Genomic DNA, 21,596 nt, shown 5'->3' on the forward strand with positions numbered 1-21,596 from the left:
TGTAAATATTTAAAAATGTGCTGTGTGCTAGTGCATCCGGAAAGTATTCACAGCGCATCACTTTTTCCACAATTTGTTATGTTACAGCCTTATTCCAAAATGGATTAAATTCATTTTTTTCCTCAGAATTCTACACACAACACCCCATAATGACAACGTGAAAAAAGTTTACTTGAGGTTTTTGCAAATTTATTAAAAATAAAAAAACTGAGAAATCCCATGTACATAAGTATTAACAGCCTTTGCTCAATACTTTGTCAATGCACCTTTGGCAGCAATTACAGCCTCAAGTCTTTTTGAATATGATGCCACAAGCTTGGCACATGTATCCTTGGCCAGTTTCGCCCATTCCTCTTTGCAGCACCTCTCAAGCTCTATCAGGTTGGATGGGAAGTGTCGGTGCACAGCCATTTTAAGATCTCTCCAGAGATGTTCAATTGGATTCAAGTCTGGGCTCTGGCAGGGCCACTCAAGGACATTCACAGAGTTGTCCTGAAGCCACTTCTTTGATATCTTGGCTGTGTGCTTAGGGTTGTTGTCCTGCTGAAAGATGAACCGTCGTCCCAGTCTGAGGTCAAGAGTGCTCTGGAGCAGGTTTTCATCTAGGATGTCTCTGTACATTGCTGCAGTCATCTTTCTCTTTATCCTGACTAGTCTCCCAGTCCCTGCCGCAGAAAAACATCCCCACAGCATGATGCTGCCACCACCATGCTTCACTGTAGGGATGGTATTGGCCTGGTAATGAGCGGTGTCTGGTTTCCTCCAAATGTGACGCCTGGCATTCACACCAAAGAGTTCAATCTTTGCCTCATCAGACCAGAGAATTTTCTTTCTCATGGTCTGAGAGTCCTTCAGGTGCCTTTTGGCAAACTCCAAGCGGGCTGCCATGTGCCTTTTACTAAGGAGTGGCTTCTGTCTGGCCACTCTGCCATACAGGCCTGATTGGTAGATTGCTGCAGAGATGGTTGTCCTTCTGGAAAGTTCTCTTCTCTCCACAGAGGACCTCTGGAGCTCTGACAGAGTTTCCATCGGGTTCTTGGTCACCTCCCTGACTAAGGCCCTTCTCCCCAGATCGCTCAGTTTAGATGGCTGGCCAACTCTAGGAAGAGTCCTGGTTGTTTCGAACTTCTTCCACTTACAGATGATGGAGGCCACTGTACTCATTGGGACCTTCAAAGCAGCAGAAATTTTTCTGTAACCTTCCCCAGATTTGTGCCTCGAGACAATCCTGTCTCGGAGGTCTACAGACAATTCCTTTGAATTCATGCTTGGTTTGTGCTCTGACATGAACGGTCAACTGTGGGACCTTCTATAGTCAGGTGTGTGCCTTTCTAAATCATGTCCAATCAACTGAATTTACCACAGGTGGACTCCAATTAAGCTGCAGAAACATCTCAAGGATGATCAGGGGAAACAGGATGCACCTGAGCTCAATTTTGAGCTTCATGGTAAAGGCTGTGAATACTTATGTACATGTGCTTTCTCAATTTTTTTATTTTTAATAAATTTGCAAAAATCTCAAGTAAACTTTTTTCACGTCATTATGTGGTGTTGTGTGTAGAATTCTGAGGAAAAAAATTAATCCATTTTGGAATAAGGCTGTAACATAACAAAATGTGGAAAAAGTGATGCGCTGTGAATACTTTCCGGATGCACTGTAAGTAAGCGTTATTGAACTTTCCTTATTACCAGGAGTAAATTGTTAGTAAATTTATTGACAAATATTGCCTTATGTTGTTCATTTCAGCGGAAAAAAGTATCAAAAGCTGCAAATAGCAATGTTTACTGACCTCTGCAGTTCATTTAATTCAGACCAGCTTGACGTCATTATAGCCAATTTGAAGAAGGGGGGCATTTCTCTGCAAATATTGTAAGTAACTGATAATATTTTGATTTTTTTTGTTCATTCATTCCTTCATTCTCCACCGCTTATCCTAAGCCAGGTCATGGGGGCAACAGTCTTAGCAGTGAGGCCCATACTTCCCTTTCCTCAGCCACACTTGCCAACTCATACTGTGGGATCCCTAGGTGGTCCCAGACCATCTAGCTGATATAATCCTCCCTGTGAGCCCTGAGTCTTCCCCAGGGTCTCCTAACAGCTAGTCGTGTAGGTGAAACCTCCAAAGTGAGGCGTCCAGGAGGCATCTGTAATAGATGCCCGGACCACCTCAGTTCACTTCTCTAGATGCAGAGGGTCTGTGCATCTATGTATGGACAATTATAATATTTCTAAAATATTTTAGTGACAGTTTTATGTGTTGTACATTTGATCTCCTGAGCATTTTAGTCTCTGTTATTCTGTTTTGCACTTCTTTTTTTGATATATTTGTTGAATTAAAATCTTATTAGCTTTTTGTCCGTGCTCATAAGAGTGTTGTGACATTAAGATTAATTTCTCCCTTTTTCCTGGAGTTAGTTCTCTAGTTTTGCTTTTTGCTTGTCACTACTGGTAGCATAAGGCAGTACCTGCAGCTAATTCAGTTTGCACAGGGAGTCCAGCTCATCCTGAATGGCACATCTGTTCATTTACTAACCTATAACTTATCTAAAAGACTTTTCAAATGCTTAAACATTTAACATATGATTCAGAATATTATGTTAACAGTACTGAGATGGCATTGCAGCAACTGAAAAAATGTATCCATCACTGAGGATGAGATCATGGTCTCGTTTGATAGTGCATTGCTGTACACAATTCCAATTCATCTGTACTCAGAAATTCTTCAAACAAACCTAAATAATGACCCCACCATAAGGACACGAACTAAGCTGGCCATGAACGATATAATGCAGCTAGTTTCACTTTTTCCAGAAAACGTGCTTTCATTTTAATGAGAAATACTACAGACAAAAAGAAGGCATGCAAATGGGATCTCCATTATCAGGACTCTTAGCGGAACTGGTAATGCAGTGATTTAAAAGCCACACCGAAACTTTGCGTATGCTACGTTGACAACACATTCGTTATATTAAAAAGTGACCAGCTGAATGATTTCTGTAACCATATCAACACAATATTCCCTGCGATCATTTACTATGGAAAAAGAAATAAACCGACGCATCTATTTCCTGGACATATCTATTGAAAGAGGTTATGACGCCACCCTGATTACAGATGTTTATCATAAGGAATGTTATGCAGGCAAAATATTACACTTGGCTAGCAATCACCTGTCATCGCAGCTGTTTTAAAACTCTGTTTAGAAGAGTTCACACCCATTGCAATACCATGGAGACTAAAAAAATAAAAGGCACTATCTTTTCCAACTGTTCACATCAAACAACTACCCAAAGACATTCATTAGACGATGCTTTCATAGGAGATGCCAGAGACCCCAGCAAACATTCGACTCCAACCTGACCCACCACCCCCCAAACCTGGCACACACTTCCTTATCATCACGGTCTATCAGAAGGCACAGCACGTATCCTGTCCAGAGCAGACATCAAAGTAGCACACAAGGATACAAACACTCTGCGCACAGTCCTTTTTAATGCTGACAGCAGGAAATTGGCAGCAGAGACATAGAATGTGGTATACAGCATAGCATGCAATTAATGTCTAGCTGTATACATGTGACAAACATCAAAAACACTTGCCAAACGTATACAGGAATATTACAACGCAGTCAGTAGAAAGGACCCATGGTCTCTGATTTACACGCATACAAGTTCTAGCTATCAAATGAAAACACCATTAATAGACAATTGGACAATGACAGGGCATATGCAGGCTTGAAAAGAAGAACATACAAATAATAAGACTTTTATGACCAACACCCTCTGAACCCCACCTCATCAATTCCACCCCTCCCCTCCTTAGTTGATATATATTGCCTTGGGTTCCTGTAAGCCTAATCATGTTCCTCTGATGATGAATCGAAAGCTTAAGAATAATAAACTGTTTTAAGATGTTATTCATTTTCTCCCTTTGTGGACTTCCAGCTACTACTATATACAATATATATAGAATGGAAACTTCTAGAGAGCACTTAAATGATTAGATCCATGTTATATTTTAAAATGAAATGTTTCCATATGACATACTTTTAATCTTGTATTAAAATGCTAATTTTAATTTAAATAACAGTTTCAGAGAGTTAATTTTAGTTATCCAACCATTCATCCATTATAAAACCTTCTTAACCAAGTCAGAATTGCAAAGGATAGAATCAGTCCCCCAGCATTATTGGGTGCAAGGCAGACACCCAACCTGGACGAGTCACATCCTTATTGAAACTGGGAAAATTTGCAGCTACTATATTAACCAAACACAAACACTTTTTTTTAAAAATAATTTTATTGAAATCACATAACATCCCATACAAATAGATCAATTTTTACAAAAATAGGATGAAAGCAAATCAACCCCCACCCCTGAGAAAGAGATCATGGCCGGCAGAGTAAAACTTAAAGGTAGTAAAAATAAGTAGATAGATGAATTAATAAATGAATAAAGATAAATGGAGAAGAAAAAGAAAAGGGGAGAGAATCTGCTTCCTCGTTGCTTTAAAAGCTTATTCTAAAATGTTATTGATTAGATCCTGCCAGGTTTTGAAAAAGTCCTGCACAAATCCTCTAAGTGAGAATTAGATTTTTTCCAATTTAATTTCAAATAGTATATAACATCAGCTACCCGCTTCAAACACATTTTTTGACATAGAAGAAAAAACTGGAGCACCCTGAGAAAAAGACGCAGACACAGGCAGAATGTGTAAACTCCATAGACACAGTGCCTCAGTTGAGATTTGAACCCAGAGGAGTTTCCACATTTTATTATGTTGCAAACACAAATTCAAATGAACCCTAAAGGATTGTTATGGGAGGACCTATATTGAAGTTGCATTTTACTACACATCTCTCACTTGAATTTTGAAAAAATTTCCTGAGCTATACCAGTAAAACTGTATTTTGCCATTTAAATGCTTACATTAGAACATTATAATAGTTTTGACAAGAACAGGCTGTTCAGCCTAACAAATGTACCAATCCTAGTCACGTAATTTCTCCACAATAGTGTGGTCTCTCTACATATGTTGTATAGGTGGTGTGTCTGTTGGTCATTAAGCAAAATTAGAATTTACTTTTCATATAACTGAAAAATGTTCTAGCCACCTACCTACAAAAAATGAAAACTTTTCTGCAATGATGAAAGCAGTTTTCATTCCTTTAAGGACCCCGGGCCTGTATACCTGTGGCTGTCAAGTGTGAATACTGTTGACCTTTGTAATTACCAGGTCATCCTGACGTTTATCAATAAGCTCCATGCAATTTGTGTGAAAAGTTCTTAGGCCTACATTTTTATCAATACGTGGACCAGAGCCAAAAAATATTAGTCACTAATCAATGATGTCCTGTTTATTTCTATTCCAGTTTGCCTTTTGCTTTGGATGCAGAAGATCATGCAGGCCACCGAGGTGATGCTGCTGAATCAAGAGGACCTCAACATTCATGGAAAGGATTAACACAGCAACAAAAGGATGGTCTTGCTTTGGTTAAGAAAATGATGACTTCTCTTGACGAAGATGGCTTAGATGAGATCTATACATTCAGGTAAGGAAACTGGGTTTAAAAAAATAATTTTAGGTACATGCTAAGGTTTATACTGTGTGGAAAATAGTCTTTTAAAATCTTCTGATGCTAAAGAATTGAAGCAGTAGGTAAGAGTAGAAAACATTTGAGGTAAAAAATAGTGATTTTTTTTTAGTACTGTGCATTTTGACAAGAATTTTCTGTCTACATTAGCCCAAAGCATGAAAAAATATTTGATTCTTTTCATTAGAGCTTTTTTGAGCACAACATTACAAAACTTGAGAGAAAAATTAATTGCATGAGGTTGAAAATGTTTTTGGATTTCATCTATTAAGAGTAACATCAGTTACAAGTTTCTTCCCCCAACATAACACTAATAGACATGTTATAATCTTCACAAACCTTGAAGTAGTCGCATTGGGCCAGATCTGGTGAATAGGATGGGCATGGCAGGTTTTACAGAGCATTATTTTTTGATACTTATGAATGCCAATAATAGAGGGATAGGTAGGTAGGTAGGTAGATTGATTGATAGAACTTTATTTGTCCCCACAGGGAAATGTGGCTTTTTACCGAAGCTCTTTAAATAAATACATACTTAAATAGATAGATAAATAAATATATACAGTATATATACACACACACTACAATGACTAAAAAGAAAGAAAACATCTGACTTTGCAGTCACAGTGAGGCATTATGTAGGTGTATTGCTGTCAGTATAAAGGATTCCCAGTACTGTTTCCTCACGCACATTTACTGAATAATTCATTGGCTGATAGTCCTCAGTGTTAGTGTGTCAGAGAGGGGATGTGCAGCTTTGTTTATAATGGCACTCAGCTTAGCTTTAATTCTATCCTTTGCTACTACCACCAGGGCATCCAGAATATGTCCTATAACTGAGTCTGCCTTGTAATTAGCTTGTTGATTTGCTGGGCCTCTCTTGAAATAATGTTACCAGCCCATCACATCACAGCGTAGAAAATTGCACTGGTCTCTACAGAGTTGTAGAAGATGTGAAGAATGTCGCTACTCACATTAAAGGAATTAGTTCTGCTATGAAAGACTATACGCCTATACTCTGTCTCATTCCCCTTATTGATACACCCCATAAGTGCAGAATTATCAGAAAATTTCTGCAAGTGACATGACCTTGTGTTATATTTATAGTCTGATGTGTACAGAATGAAGAGAAAAGGAGACATGGCTATTCCTTGTGGTGCTAGTTTAGTTAAGTGATAGTTGGTAACTTCTCTTGATGGATATACTAGTATTTTAAAACTGATTTTACTCTTAGTATTTATATATCGTTTAGTCTTGGTAGAGTCCTGTGTGACTGTACTTTCCCCTTTTGTACTCTTTGTACTTTTATTAGAATGCCTCAAATCTCATAGACTTACAACTGCTTATAAAATATTGTATTTTAGCACTTCTCCCCACCTTCCTTCTACATCTATGATCTCAGGCAATTACATAGAGTAAAAGGACAAGCAGGAGTTAAGTTACACATGTTAATAATATTCATAAAATAATAATGAAGCAAAGTACATCTGAATATTGGCAACTATATAATCTGATAAATGATAGATGTGTAGTTTCAGGTGGGACACAGACTTGTAGCTGCTCAGATGTCTTTGGTCAAGTTATCAGTCCTAGTAGTTTCTTTAGGACAGGCCTCATGTCTGTCTCAACATGGGTGCTGAGTTGTGCTCCTCATTGTGTTTTCTTCATGGCCATGGTGTGTGTGTGTGAGTGAGAGAGAGAGAGAGAGAGAAGGTTTTTGCCTGTAGGGCATTTTAGATTATATTAGATTATTTATTTATAAAAGCACATTTAAAACAACAGAGGTTGCACCAAAGTGCTGTACAAAAAAGCATTAAAATAAACACAATACAAACAATCATGCAAAAGCAGATTAATAAAACAACCAATTGTAACATACACCACAATTCCTTCATACACAATGAAAGACAGAAGAAAACAAATAGGTCTTAAGCCTAGATTGAGGTTGAAGACCTGATGTGCAAAGGTAAGTCATTCCAGAGCCTAGGAGCAACAACTGAAAAAGCTGTCTCCCCTAGACTTCAGCTGAGATCTTGGCACTACAAGGAGCAGTCCAGATGACCTCAGTGCTCTTGGTGGCACATAGGGGTGAAGGAGGTCACAGATATATTTTGGAGCAAGACCATGCAAGGCTTTAAAAACAAACAACAAGATTTTAAAATCAATGCGACAGCTCACCGGTAGCCAGTGGAGAAAGGCTAAAATGGGGGAGATGTGATCCCGTTTTCTCGACCCAATCAAAAATGTAGTTGCCGCGTTCTGAACCAGCTGAAGGTGCAACAGAGCAGATTTTGGCAGACCCACATATAAGGAATTACAGTAATCTAGGCGAGATGTAATAAAGGCATGAATAACTGTTTCCAAGTCCTTCTGTGATAGAAAGGATTTTAGTTTAGAAATTTGCCTCAGTTGGTAAAAACTGGAATTTACTACCATGGAGATTTGTTTTTCAAAACTTAGTGATGACTCAAAGATGATACCTAAGTTTCTGACATCATTATGAATCATTGCTGCCAAAGGTCCTAACTGCATGCCGATTTCAACTGCAGAAGTGGTAGGACCAAAAATAATGTAAAATAATGTAATGAAATTTTGGTACAGAATGGCCTCTGATTCAAAACCAATCCCAAACAGCCATACTTCAGACCAATGGGTGCACACACTGCCTTTTCAGACCTGCTCTCAAGTAGTAGATACCATTTGCCAGTTTCCTGCAGGGGATGTTTCATAGAATGTCCTGCACAGAATTCCCCTTTGCCAAACCGATTTGAGATATGGAATAAATTTGACATTCCGTGTCAGTGCTAAAGACTCAGGGGATGGTTAGTTAGACATAAAAGCACTGCTGTACTCATCAATAAAATAAAATATTCCTCCTGAAACACTAATATTACATTTGCTTTTTCTGACTATCTATCTTACTAAACCACAGTTAATTTATGCACGGCGGACGCACCGAGGCGCACTGCGGCCTTGGCGCCTGCCCCAGAGTCAAACGCAGCGGCATCCCAAAACGCGGCGGCGCCCGCCCCAGAGTCAGTAGGGGGCGCCCAAAACCAAATAACACAACGTGCTGCGCCATGGCGCCCGCCCCAGAGTCAAACGCGGCGGCTTCCCAGAGTCAGTAGGTGGCGCCTAAACAACATGGATAAAAACAATGAACGAAGGCGCCCACACAAAGAAACCGCTTTAGTTCAAATGGGGTTATTGAATTAAATGGAAACTTTACCATGCGTACAACTTGTGAACTAAACCTGAGGTAAAGCGTGCACGCCAGGTTGTACAGCCGCCCGGACACGACCGACCACACCACCGCATATAAAGTGACACAGCCATAAAAAAACAAAAACAAGACTGCATGAAAAAAACAATAACAGAAACGCGTTGAAATGAACTGTCCCAGGACGCACCCACCCTCCATGATATTTCATCACGCACCGGCTTCCCCCCTGGGAATGGCCCATACTGCTTTTGGAACAGTGCACCCTGAGCCAAATCACCACCGCAAATGTGCCCAAATGTACGTGTTACATCTAGATGACGCAGTATATCAACCACAGAGCTAATAATGAGAAAGGTGGCTGAAGTCATAAACAATCACCCATTAGCAAACTCTATAAAAATGCTACATGAGGTTGAAAGAGAAGCCAATACAAAAGCAGAGGCGGACCATGTGGCACCAACTACAATTGCCTTAGCGCTAATAAAGGACAAAGAACAGGATCCGAGACGATATAATGTTCCCATCGTTAATGAAGTGGCAATTGTGTTTCAAAGTGATGACGGTGAGCCTCCGTTTCACCGCGATATTGTCATGCATTTACGTCCTGATGGAAACAAGGCGCCTACAACGCGCTTCTGAAACACCACAACCACATGAGTCACAGCTCCAAAAAGAAACCACTTTAGTACAAATATGTTTATTTAATTAAATGACATTTCCCAGGACGCACCCACCCTCCATGAGGTGATTGCCATTCTTGGATTTGCGATTCTTTCGAGAATCACGGGCTTGCTGGTATATAAAATATTTATCACTTATATACAAAATATCACTCCACCACATATATTTATACTGTATTATAAAAGAGGCAAAATTTTGTTCACTTCAATAAATGAAAGTACATGATTTTAAAGTATGGTTTTTCATGAACCAATCTGTTAGCTTTGTAATATTTGGTATTGTAAGATTTATATTTGCATCATTAGCTGGTTGAAACAATATTACAAAAGAGTGATATTTAACAGATTTGTCAGAAACTCATGCTGCTTAATTTTCCTAATCTGACCCTCCTTTTTTTGAACTTCAAGGCTTTCTGTGTAAAATCAAACTTGACAGTTTTACATTAATGCTGTATTTCAGAACTCCTGTAAAACTGCCTTTCTTTTGCTGTTTTCAAGTTTTTTTCTGTGAGTGATTAGACTTTGTTATTGCTTATGCCTGTTTATAAATCCAGAATTGGAAAGTTACTTGGGTTGTAATTACCTGTACTTAATAAATTTACAGCTTTGAGACAGCATGACATTCTTCAACATACCATTTACATATACAGTCACATGAAAAAGTTTGGGAACTCCTCTTAATTCATTGGATTTTTGTTTATCATTGGCTGAGCTTTCAAAGTAGCAACTTCCTTTTAATATATGACATGCCTTATGGAAACAGTAGTATTTCAGCAGTGACATTAAGTTTATTGGATTAACAGAAAATATGCAATATGCATCATAACAAAATTAGACAGGTGCATAAATTTGGGCAACCCAACAGTGATATTACATCAACTAGCCATGTGCGCCCAACTACGTTGCGCGTGTTAAAGTTGTCTGTGAAGGGCTCCCTGTTTAAACGCGGCTGCCAGTCGTGAACTGGGCCCTTCGTCGCACAGCATTATGATTTATTTATAAGGGAAACAAAATTACAAAAGAAAACCCTTGGACATTGATTCGATAGGAACGGCCTACTCGGAATCACTGTCCGAATAGTAATTATGTGGTGGTGTAGGAGCATTTCTGCTTCTCTCCGTTCACAGTCCGTCTCGTTTTTACGATGCTGTCGTTTTCTCTCACGATCTCTTCTCAACCTTTCTCCAATCTCGCAGGTTGCTTTGTGGCAATCCAAAGAGTAAGGCAATATACACGGAGCAATGCTTATAAAAGGGGGACACATAGGTATCCAGGCTCTTTAAAGCATAAATACTGACATGTGAGAACGCCACGGTACAACTGTGAGACGCGCAGCACTCGCCGGCTACAATGTAACAATAATAATTTCTGGAATGTGCTGTTACGTTGTCATTCATTTTACCCACTGTCTTTCTTTCATTCATATGTTACGTAGGCACGTACCTTTTATCTTCGGCAATCTCATTCTCTAACCAGGCCTCAGGAGCTAACCAGCGTAACACTGTCCACCACCCCTTTCGTTATTCCGGCACATTGTTGACATCCGTGAGTAACAACAACTTACTAAACTGGAAGGTGGTCTACGCATGCTTGGAATTCGCGGACAAACAAAGATCAAGATCCAAATAAAGATTATATATAAAGATTAGTTAATTTAAAAGCACAACAATTTGTTTAGTTTGACTGTCTGTGTTTTGAGGTGTGACTGGAGTACTACAGTCTTCAGTAGTATAAGCCTGGAGGAGATTCTTAATGCAATGCCTATGTTTTAGCTGTCTCTCTACTGCCATCTAGTGCTTCTTCTTCTAATTCATTCACGGACAAACAAAGATCAAGATCCAAATGAAGATTATATATAGAGATACTTAGTTGAGCAAATATAACACCCTCTAGTTGCCTCCTATAGCCTTTGATGAGTGTCTGGATTCTGGATGGAGGTATTTTTGACCATTCTTCCATACAAAATCTCTCTAGTTCAGTTAAATTTGATGGCTACCGAGCATGGACAGCCTGCTTCAAATCATCCCATAGATTTTCGATGATATTCAAGTCAGGGGACTTTGACGGCCATTCCAGAACATTGTACTTCTCCCTCTGCATGAATGCCTTTGTAGATTTTGAACTGTGTTTTGGGTCATTGTCTTGTTGGAATATCCAACCCCTGCGTATCTTCGACTTTGTGACTGATGCTTGAACATTATCCTGAATAATTTTTTGATATTGGGTAGAATTCAACCGACCCTTGACTTTAATAAGGGGCCCCAGTCCCTGAACTAGCCACACAGCCCCACAGCATGATGGAACCTCCACCAAATTTGACAGTAGGTAGCAGGTGTTTTTCTTGGAATGCAGTGTTCTTCTTCTGCCATGCAAAGCGCTTTTTGTTATGACCAAATAATAATTTTTGTCTCATCAGTCCAAAGCACTTTGTTCCAGAATGAATCTGGCTTGTCTAAATGAGCATTTACATACAACAAGCGACACTGTTTGTGGCGTGAGTGCAGAAAGGGCTTCTTTCTCATCACCCTGCCATACAGATGTTCTTTGTGCAAATTGCGCTGATTTGTAGAACGATGTACAGATAAACCATCTGCAGCAAGATGTTCTTGCAGGTCTTTGGATGTGATCTGTGGGTTTTCTGTATCCATTCTCACAATCCTGTACATATGCCACTACTGTATTTTTCTTGGCCTGCCAGACCTGGGTTTAACAGCAACTGTGCCTGTGGCCTTCCATTTCCTGATTACATTCCTTACAGTTGAAACTGACAGTTTAAATCTCTGAGATAGCTTTTTGTAGCCTTCCCCTAAACCATGATATTGAACAATCTTTGTTTACAGATCTTTTGAGAGTTGCTTTGAAGATCCCATGCTGTCACTCTTCAGTGAAGAGTGAAAGGGAAGCACAACTTAAAATTGACCACCTTAAATACCTTTTCTCATGATTGGACACACCTGTCTGTGATGTTCAAGGTTTAACGAGCTAATCCATCCAATTTGGTGTTGCAAGTAATCAGTATTGAGCAGTTACATGCATTCAAATCAGCAAAATTACAAGGGGACCCACATTTTTGCACAGCCAGTTTTTCACATTTGATTTAATTTCATACAACTAAATACTGCTTCACTAAAAGTTTTTGTTCGGAAAACACCCCAGTACTCAGATTTTCCTAGGAAATGAAAGACATACCACCGTTATCTTTTTTGTTGAAAGTAGAGTAAATTATTGTGCAGGCTGAGGGGGTTCCCAAACTTTTTCATGTGACTGTATGATGCATGCTAATGAATGGTAGGTTGCCTTCAAAAGACAAGAAAATGACATTCATTCGTTTTTCTATGTAGCTTCACTCACGTTTTTTTCATGTATCATTTTGCCTTTTGGAGTAATTTATCTGCTTGCAGTCACACGTGAGTGTAGTACCAACTTTCGCAGTACAGTACTATGAAACTGTAAAAAAGCTGGTACCGTCAAGGTTTCAGAACTTTGGTACCAAATGAGTATTGATATATATATATATATATCAGTTCTTGTGACACCCCTAGCAGAGTTTGAACTACAGTGATCCCTCGCTATATCGCGCTTCGCCTTTCGCGGCTTCACTCCATCGCGGATTTTATATGTAAGCATATTTAAATATATATCGCGGATTTTTCGCTGCTTCGCGGGTTTCTGCGGACAATAGGTCTTTTAATTTCTGGTACATGCTTCCTCAGTTGGTTTGCCCAGTTGATTTCATACAAGGGACGCTATTGGCAGATGGCTGAGAAGCTATCCAGCTTACTTTCTCTCTGAGCAGGGGGGCTGTGTGCAGCTGCTTCCTGAAGGACATGCTGCACGGAGCTTCGCATACTTAAAAGCTCAAAGGGCACGTATTGATTTTTTTTATCTGTCTCTCGCTATCTCTCGCTATCTCTCTCTATCTCTCTCTCTGTGTCTTCCTGCTCCTGACAGAGGGGGTGTGAGCTGCCGCCTTCAACAGCTTTGTACCGGCGGTGCTTCGCATACTTAAAAGCCAAAAAGCCGTATTGATTTTTTTTTTGACTGCTTGCTTTGCACTCCTTTGAAAAGGAAGATATGTTTGCATTCTTTTAATTGTGAGACAGAACTGTCATCTCTGTCTTGTCATGGAGCACAGTTTAAACTTTTGAAAAAGAGACAAATGTTTGTTTGCAGTGTTTGAATAACGTTCCTGTCTCTCTACAACCTCCTGTGTTTCTGCGCAAATCTGTGACCCAAGCATGACATTCTAAAAATAACCATATAAACATATGGTTTCTACTTCGCGGATTTTCCTACTTCGCGGGTGGCTCTGGAACGCAACCCCCGCGATGGAGGAGGGATTACTGTATACCCATCTGTAGTTTTGTGATATATTATTCTTTACTATGCTATAGATGAATGAATAGATCAATCTTTATTTAGAAATTCTCTTAGTTTTTACCTGAAATGTGAAAAAGGCACCTTCATTTTAGGTACACTACTGAAAAGTGTGCTTCTTTAATGTAAATTTTATTAAAAGTATCATACAGGAAGAAGTGCTTAACACTCTGCATCATCATGTCTTCCAAATGGAGGTAGTTGTGGGGGAAAGGACATCTTTGGTTTTGAAGGCTGGTCCCTGGCTCCATGTCAGTGTTTGGTTTGTACCATGCATTTGGTGCTGGTGGTATCAAGCAACTGCAGTACTGACCTGGGTTGATATGGTTTTGTTATGGATAGATAGATAGATGATTAAATGGATGTGATGTTTATAACTTTTTAAATTTTTCAGCTATATACAGTACGCAGAAAGCTGTTATAGTTTCCAGTTACAATTGATGGTTTTGACTCTCCTACTCTTTTATGTAAAATACTTTTAATTACATTTAAAAGTGTATTCCTAAGTAAAAAGTATCCCTAAAAGTACTTTTAAATATACTTTTATATAAATTTGTGTTCCTTTCTTTTTCTGGTGAAACTGAACCAGATTTTCTTCTAAATTGGCTGTTCTTGTAAAACAAAAGAAGAAAAATAATTTTGGGCATGTTAATTTAAAATCACAAAGTATATTCTTGCATCCATCTATCCATCCATCTCCTAACCTGCTTAGGGCAGGGTCACAGGGCAGCTAGAGCCTATCCCAGCAGTCATCAGACATACTGCTGGAACAATACTTAGACACCATGCCAGTACATTGCAGGGCAAACACACACCCACCCACCCACACACCAGGGCTGATTTAACAATACAGTAATCCCTCACCTATCGCGGGGGTTACGTTCCAGAGCCCCCCGCGATAGGTGAAAATCCGCGAAGTAGCGACCTATATTTATTTGATTATTTATACATATTTTAAGGCTTTATAAACCCTTCCCACACTCTTATAAACCTTTCTCACTCTCTTGTTAACCTTTCCCACACTCTTATAAACACTTCCTATGCTCTTAAAACACTTTCTACATTCTTAAACACCTCAGACCAACACTGCACACTGCACGCAGCGATCAGACGTCAATGTGTCTGCACTCGCTTTGTGAAGGGGGGCAGCTGAACTCACTCTGAGCAGAAATGGACTTTGTGCTGCTTCTGCCAAAATGCCTGCTTGTCGCTCTGCGCGTTCGGAAGGAGGAGTGTGTGGGTGTGTGAGAGCTGAACGCACCTTCGCTCAAACCCCCCCTCCCCGGGAGCGCAGTACGCTCCTGCCACTTCGCATTGTCAAGGGGGTGGGGAGCTGAATGAATGCTAAGGAGAAGTGGACTTTGTGCTGGCTTTGTGCTGCTTGTCGCTCTGCGTGTCAATAATTTTAAGCCTGTACATCACCAATTTTCCTGTCTCACTGTCTTGTCTTGTGTGAAGTTAAAATGTTTTATAATAGTGAGATGTTACTCATATCCTTAGCCCGACATCCACATATCATATGTGTTAACAAAGTGTGTTTTATAAGTTTACATGTGTTTAAAGCATGTGGGATGGGTATTTTAAGGCTTAAACTATAAAAATGTTTATTTATATGGTCTTTCTATATCGCGGATTTTCTCCTGTTGCTGATGGGTCTGGAACATAACTTCCGTGATAGGCGGGCAATCACTTGTATTTAAAAACCCGCGAAGTCATGAATCCGCAAAAAGTGAACCGCGAAGTAGCGAGGGATTACTGTACATTCTTACATTTATATTTTTATTTAAATAAATGTATTTTTAATTTTTTTATTATACTATGATACATGATATACTATGATACTGTAACTGTGGAAACAAAGTTTGGAAATTAATATGGAATTATATAAAAAAAAACATGATAAAGTTAAAATATTAGTATTGTATGTCAAGAATAAGTATGTACTGCACATACAGTAAATGCTAGCTGTAACATATTAAAATACCAGAAATAAATACTGATTCTTGTGTGATATTTTGAGAAAAAAAAAACAAGATGGCCAAGTTAAAAAAATGCATAAATATAATTGAAACAGTGTTTTGTTTAATAGTTGATGGTGGCAGGGAAGTGAAACTGCAGGGGATGAATAGGTAGTGTGATAAAACAAGAACTATAGGCAGATAATCTAGTACACCAGTTAAGTATAATTCTCTTACAAATTAAATTTGTATTATATTTTCTAATAGTAAAATACACTGAATTATAAAACTGAGGCACCACCAAAATATGCCATGCGAAAAATAAATATACACAACTTTACTAATTTTATATGGATTTTGTTAAAAATCATAGTGCTTTTGGTCAGATTTCAAAGCTTTCCATTAGTGTTTACCTTTATTTACATGTGATTACCTGCGGTGGGTTGTCTCCCTGCCCGGGATTGGTTCCTGCCTTGTGCCCTGTGTTGGTCTGGGATTGGCTCCAGCAGACCCCTGTGACCCTGTGTTCGGATTCAGTGGGTTGGATAATGGATGGATGGATACATGTGATTACTAGTAACACGAAGTGAAAAAGCGAGAAAAACAGTGAAGTCTGTATAACAAGGCACAGCGTGTTTTTTTAAATGATAGCTTTCTTCTTGACACCATTTAAACCCATAGTACACTCTTTTTTAACTAGGAGCAACTTACTTTATTTTAAAGATGTAAAAGTCACTGCAAAATGCAAATGATCACTGATTAAGATAAATTACATAGCTGGGGTAATGGTGTTTGGTAAATCTAGATATAATTTATATTTCCTGTGGTTAAGCCAGTGTTTCCCAACCTCGGTCCTGGGGACCCACTGTGACTGCAGATTTTTGTTCCAACCAAATTCCTAATCTGTGACAACACCTGATAGCACTGATCTCATTTAATTAGCTGGTATTTTTTACTCTTATTCTACATTTAGAAAAGCACAGCAGCATGATTTTTACATTTATAAGACATTTAGAAGTATTTATTCTATATTTAGTAATATAACTCTCTTTTGTTGATTTCATTATATTTTGCCCTTTCTCTATGCAGTTTTCCCCCTGCGTTTGTATCTTATTAATGACAATTAAAAATGAATATAAGAAAAATTATGCACAGAATATCTTTAAAAGCCACACACTGCTTTTATTCAAATTATTTTATTACCATGTACACAGTGAGACTAAAGTACATGTCCTCTTCTGACAGGCTAAAGGAATTAAAGTTATTTATTAATGAGCAAAGAGGGCTGTGTGCAAACCCAATTCAGGTATTCAAAAGCCTCAAAAACAGCAATAAGATTGATCCATCAGAATTTTTTCCATTAATTGGCAAATCATGTACTTGAGAACACCTGTAGAAGTTAAAGGTAAAGTGCATTTCATATTAAAGCCAGTAGGCACTCCTTTACACAGTAAACTGAAGCAATTCATGCACAGTAGTTGAAGGTGAATCTTGGACAACTTTTAATAGATGAGATACTGGGACAGCTTGGCTATTATGTAACCTAAGGGACTTGACAGACTGAATGACCTCTGATTTGAGAAACCTCTATTCTAATGTACCCCCTACATTATCCTGGCCAGAGTTAATACTTGTTCTTTTGCAGGTCTATCCCAATTACTTATATTTTTTCTATTTTTATCTGCAGTGAGTCACTGGAAAAATTAACGCTTTTCAAGAATATTGAGAAGAAGCCCATGGCCTGGCCATGTCAGCTTACAATTGGCAGCTCTCTTTCTATTCGAATTGTTGGATACAAAGCAGTAAGCATTTTCTTTTACTTATTTCAGCATTTTAAATTTACATCAGGTCTTTCTATTAATAGTATTCACATGGTCTAACTTTTAGTTAACACATACTGGCTTCTCTCACCTTGTGAAACTAATCTGTTCCTGAAAACCCCTTCATAAGATGAACACAAACACCTAGTTACCAATAATTTAATTGAAAAAAATATTAATGTTTTACCTGACCTCAACAAATGACTCCCATTTTTTCTTAAATAAACCCAAATGCAAGAAAATTGCCCAAATTAGTTTAAGTTTTTATCCATCAATACAATCTATAATAAAACAGTTTCCCTTAATGGAATACTATTTAATAAAACCAGTCACATGCGCTTTATCACTTCAAATTTCATATTCACAGGAAAGGCCTTTCCGTCTTTATTGGACTTTTCCAGTTATTTCACTATTTTTCTTGGAGGCATATATGGTGAGCCAGGAGTACGAGCTTATGATTGAATAAATTTGGTATTTTTCAAGTGGAAGTTATTTCTGCACAAACATGGTCTATATGCATTTGCTACATGAATTGTGCTGTAAAGTGAAGTGTTTTGTATAAATTTTAAAAAATACATAGCCAGCCGTGGCATTTTATAATGGAAGTTTCTTTGCTTGTGTCAGTTCAGCCCCTTGCTACGGCTGTTCCAGTCATGAGTTCATGAACCCTATTGTGTGTTATGGCTCAAACCATAAAATGTTTTTATTTGCTGATGATATTTGGTCTTTCTTGGTAATGGCCATATATGAGTGAATTTCCCCTTTGGAATTAATAAAGAAATCTATCTATCTATCTATCTATCTATCTATCTATCTCTCTCTCTCTCTCTCTCTCTCTCTCTCTCTCTCTCTCTCTCTCTCTCTCTCTCTCTCTCATCCTTGGTTTATTTAGTTAGGCTATAAAATTAACTGGGCAAAGGCCATTCTCCTTCCATTTAAACTCCTTATGCCGAAAGGCAGTTGTTCCTTTCTTCCACTGTCTTTATTTTCTAAACCTCCCTCCATAAAAGTGTGGCCATCTGTGGAAGAGACCATCCATTAAGCATTCCACATTGATTCGTGACAAATTTGAGGATGAGGTGTTCCTGCTAGAATTACGGATATATCATTGCCTAGCCAATATTTTCTCTGTTAATATTCCCCTTTTGTCTCATGTATTTCTTCTCTTACCCTGACTTCTATCCAATGCAGGTTATTCTTTCTAGTTAACATCTTTCTTAAACTAATCTTAGCATCTCATTGTAAATCTTCTGACTTGTTCTCCATAAATTTCTGGAAAACCTCTTATCTTTAATCTAACCTTACATGAGCTTTTGGCAACGCAATTAATTGGTCATCTGACTAAAATATAAAGGAGTGGCAAGCTGCTTTGCTTTTGGTTTGAAGATGGTAGAGGTAGGGGTACGACTTATGCCACTAATCTGAATCCTTAACTTTCCCCTTCTCTTATTCATCTTCTCTGGGGCTTGCTGTCTACGTCTGGAATTTTTCACCGGTGTACATGGACATCAGTAAATTTCTTGGAGGTGTTGTTATTGCCTTCTATAGATAGTTTGTTTTCCTGATTGTTTTTCTGTTCTGAATGCAGCATCAGCTGTGAGAATGACTGATACTGTGATTGCTAGACACCAACATTCAGGGCCACTCCAAATATTCAGCCCTGATTTGTCGTGCAGGTTGCAATGAGGTGTACTTGGGAAGACTACAAAGATGCGTGTGTATTATGTGCTTTTGGCTAATAATTAAAAACATTGTAGACTAAGTTTTCGTAACTGCAACATTCACTTAAAAAAAAGTATCAAATAACTTTCTTCATATATCTAAACTGTAGTAAACCAGTTGTTCAAAGTTTGATAGAAGGCTACATTTTTAAAATCAAAAGGTTCAATGAACAGACTGTTACTATATATCAGTTCATTTTTCTTAATACTTATATTTGTACTGATATGCATGTATAGCCAGCCGGCCTACTTCCTAACTGTCAAGTTTTATACTTGAATGACTGTAGTTTCTGGTTATTATACACTTTTGATGTAATGATATATAACTGTATATATTTGAAATTTTTATGTGACTAACAGTACAAAATTACTTAATATATATTTAGATACTATGTTTAGTTTTGCAATTCAGTAATACAATACTTCACATTCTATTTATATGGAAACTTGTCACCTGTGATTGCAGATGTCTATAGTGTTGTTTCTGCTACTTCTGAAACTACTAGCTAATTTATAAATCTAATTCGAAATGTTTAATGTTATGGTGATATATGTTAATATTTACTGAGTTATTAGATTTATATCTATGTTAATTAAAGGATGCCTGAAGTAGCACTGTCATCTTTAAATACAGGTGTACAGCCATAGGGTGAAAACTTGGCACTAGATAAAGACAGTGACATAACTTGCAAGATGAAACATCATCAGAACAAGCAGGGGTTGATACCAAAAAGAAAAACAATTGGGCATTTTAGACAAAATGAGAACCAAAAATCAAAATCTAAAATTCTTAACCAAAAGTTTATAACCAGAAGACCTAAACAAATGCTCTTTTAAAATGATTTCTAGAGAGTACCCATAAACTTGGACAATGAAGTTCCATGTGCCACTGGCTTAACTATCGTCACTGTAAATTCAAAACATAATGATGAATAAATATCACATTTTAAACCAAGACATACATTAATAATGAAAGTAAATTTTAGAACTACATGATTCAAAACCAAGTTGCACAGAGGATTCTTAATCTTCTTACACATATTGCCTTCCTTACAATCTAGCATTTTGTTTTAATGTTAATTATGCAAAATGTATTTATTATATGCAAACCATATATTGCCAACCATAGTTCTAGAGAGAGTTCCAGAAGTGGATCCACTTCCAAAGCTAGTTAAGATTAGGGATGAGAGGTAGTTTATGATACTGGAAAATAATGGTATCCAGGCATATAATGGGGTGGATGTTGTCTTCAGAGAAAAATTAAAGCCTGGAAGTAAAGAAGCGGGGAACAGTAAAAGCATGCAGCCATGTTTACTCTTTGATAGGGATGCTCCTATCGATCAGCCGATTTTCACTAAAAAAGACTTCATCGGTGATTGGTAAATTAGCCAATTACAAAAACGATCTTTTCAGCCCCTGCTTTTCTGTGCTTTACTGAAATTTAGTTGTAGTGCTCCTTTATGCAAGTTGTTTTGGTAGTTGAATCAGTGCAAATCAAGACTTGTTTTTAATCAGCAAAAGACGATTGGAATATTAACTTTTACCTTAAAGGAAATGGAGTAATAAATTGAGATGAAGGACTTGGAGAAGTCATCCTGTGAAATCAGAGAAACAGCAAGAAAACCTTTATTGATTTCACACCTTTTGAGTTAAAATGGACACTGTACTACACAGTACTATGGACATTGTACTATATAATTAAATTCCATTGCACTGTACTGCAATTTATGATTAAAAATGATTAAAACAAAAAAATCATTTTTTGTTGTTGGATAAATGGTGAAAACTGCTTTTTTAATTTAGACTAGATTACAGAAAGAATTAAACAACATTACAGTCTATAGTTAGGAGAAGCATTTTATTTTCTTTTATTCCATATGTATTATGGATATCTATTTGGATATGGATATATATTTTTGTACATATTTTATTTGTTAAAGTATTTATTTTGAGGAATTTTTATTTATTTTAGTATTTTTATGGTTACTGAACAATAAGCCTACAGAATTTCATTTTGTTAATAAAAAATTAACAGTCAACACCTGTGGTCTATAGTTAAAAGATAAAAATACTAAACTTAACACTTTAATACATAAAGCTTCTACTGTATATGTCTGGTTATGCAGGAGCTTAGTGTAAAAGTTTTTTAAAGAGACAAAGAAAGAAAAACAAAATTGGAATTGTTATTGGAATTGACTGATCAAGTATCATGAAATCGGTGA

At 37.7% G+C, this 21,596-nt stretch overlaps 1 protein-coding gene across 1 annotated transcript in view; it reads left to right on the top strand.

The window, feature by feature from the left end:
- The window catches only part of xrcc5 (X-ray repair complementing defective repair in Chinese hamster cells 5), a 78,260-nt gene that overhangs the window by 11,521 nt on the left and 45,143 nt on the right, over positions 1-21,596 (top strand). Inside the window, exons 5-7 of the mRNA XM_028807538.2 lie at positions 1,748-1,870; positions 5,374-5,553; positions 17,521-17,635. Coding sequence (XP_028663371.2) covers positions 1,748-1,870; positions 5,374-5,553; positions 17,521-17,635 — 418 coding nt within the window. The remainder of the gene's footprint in view (positions 1-1,747; positions 1,871-5,373; positions 5,554-17,520; positions 17,636-21,596) is intronic.

This window comes from Erpetoichthys calabaricus, chromosome 8, assembly GCF_900747795.2.
Source record: "Erpetoichthys calabaricus chromosome 8, fErpCal1.3, whole genome shotgun sequence".
NCBI lineage: Eukaryota > Metazoa > Chordata > Cladistia > Polypteriformes > Polypteridae > Erpetoichthys > Erpetoichthys calabaricus.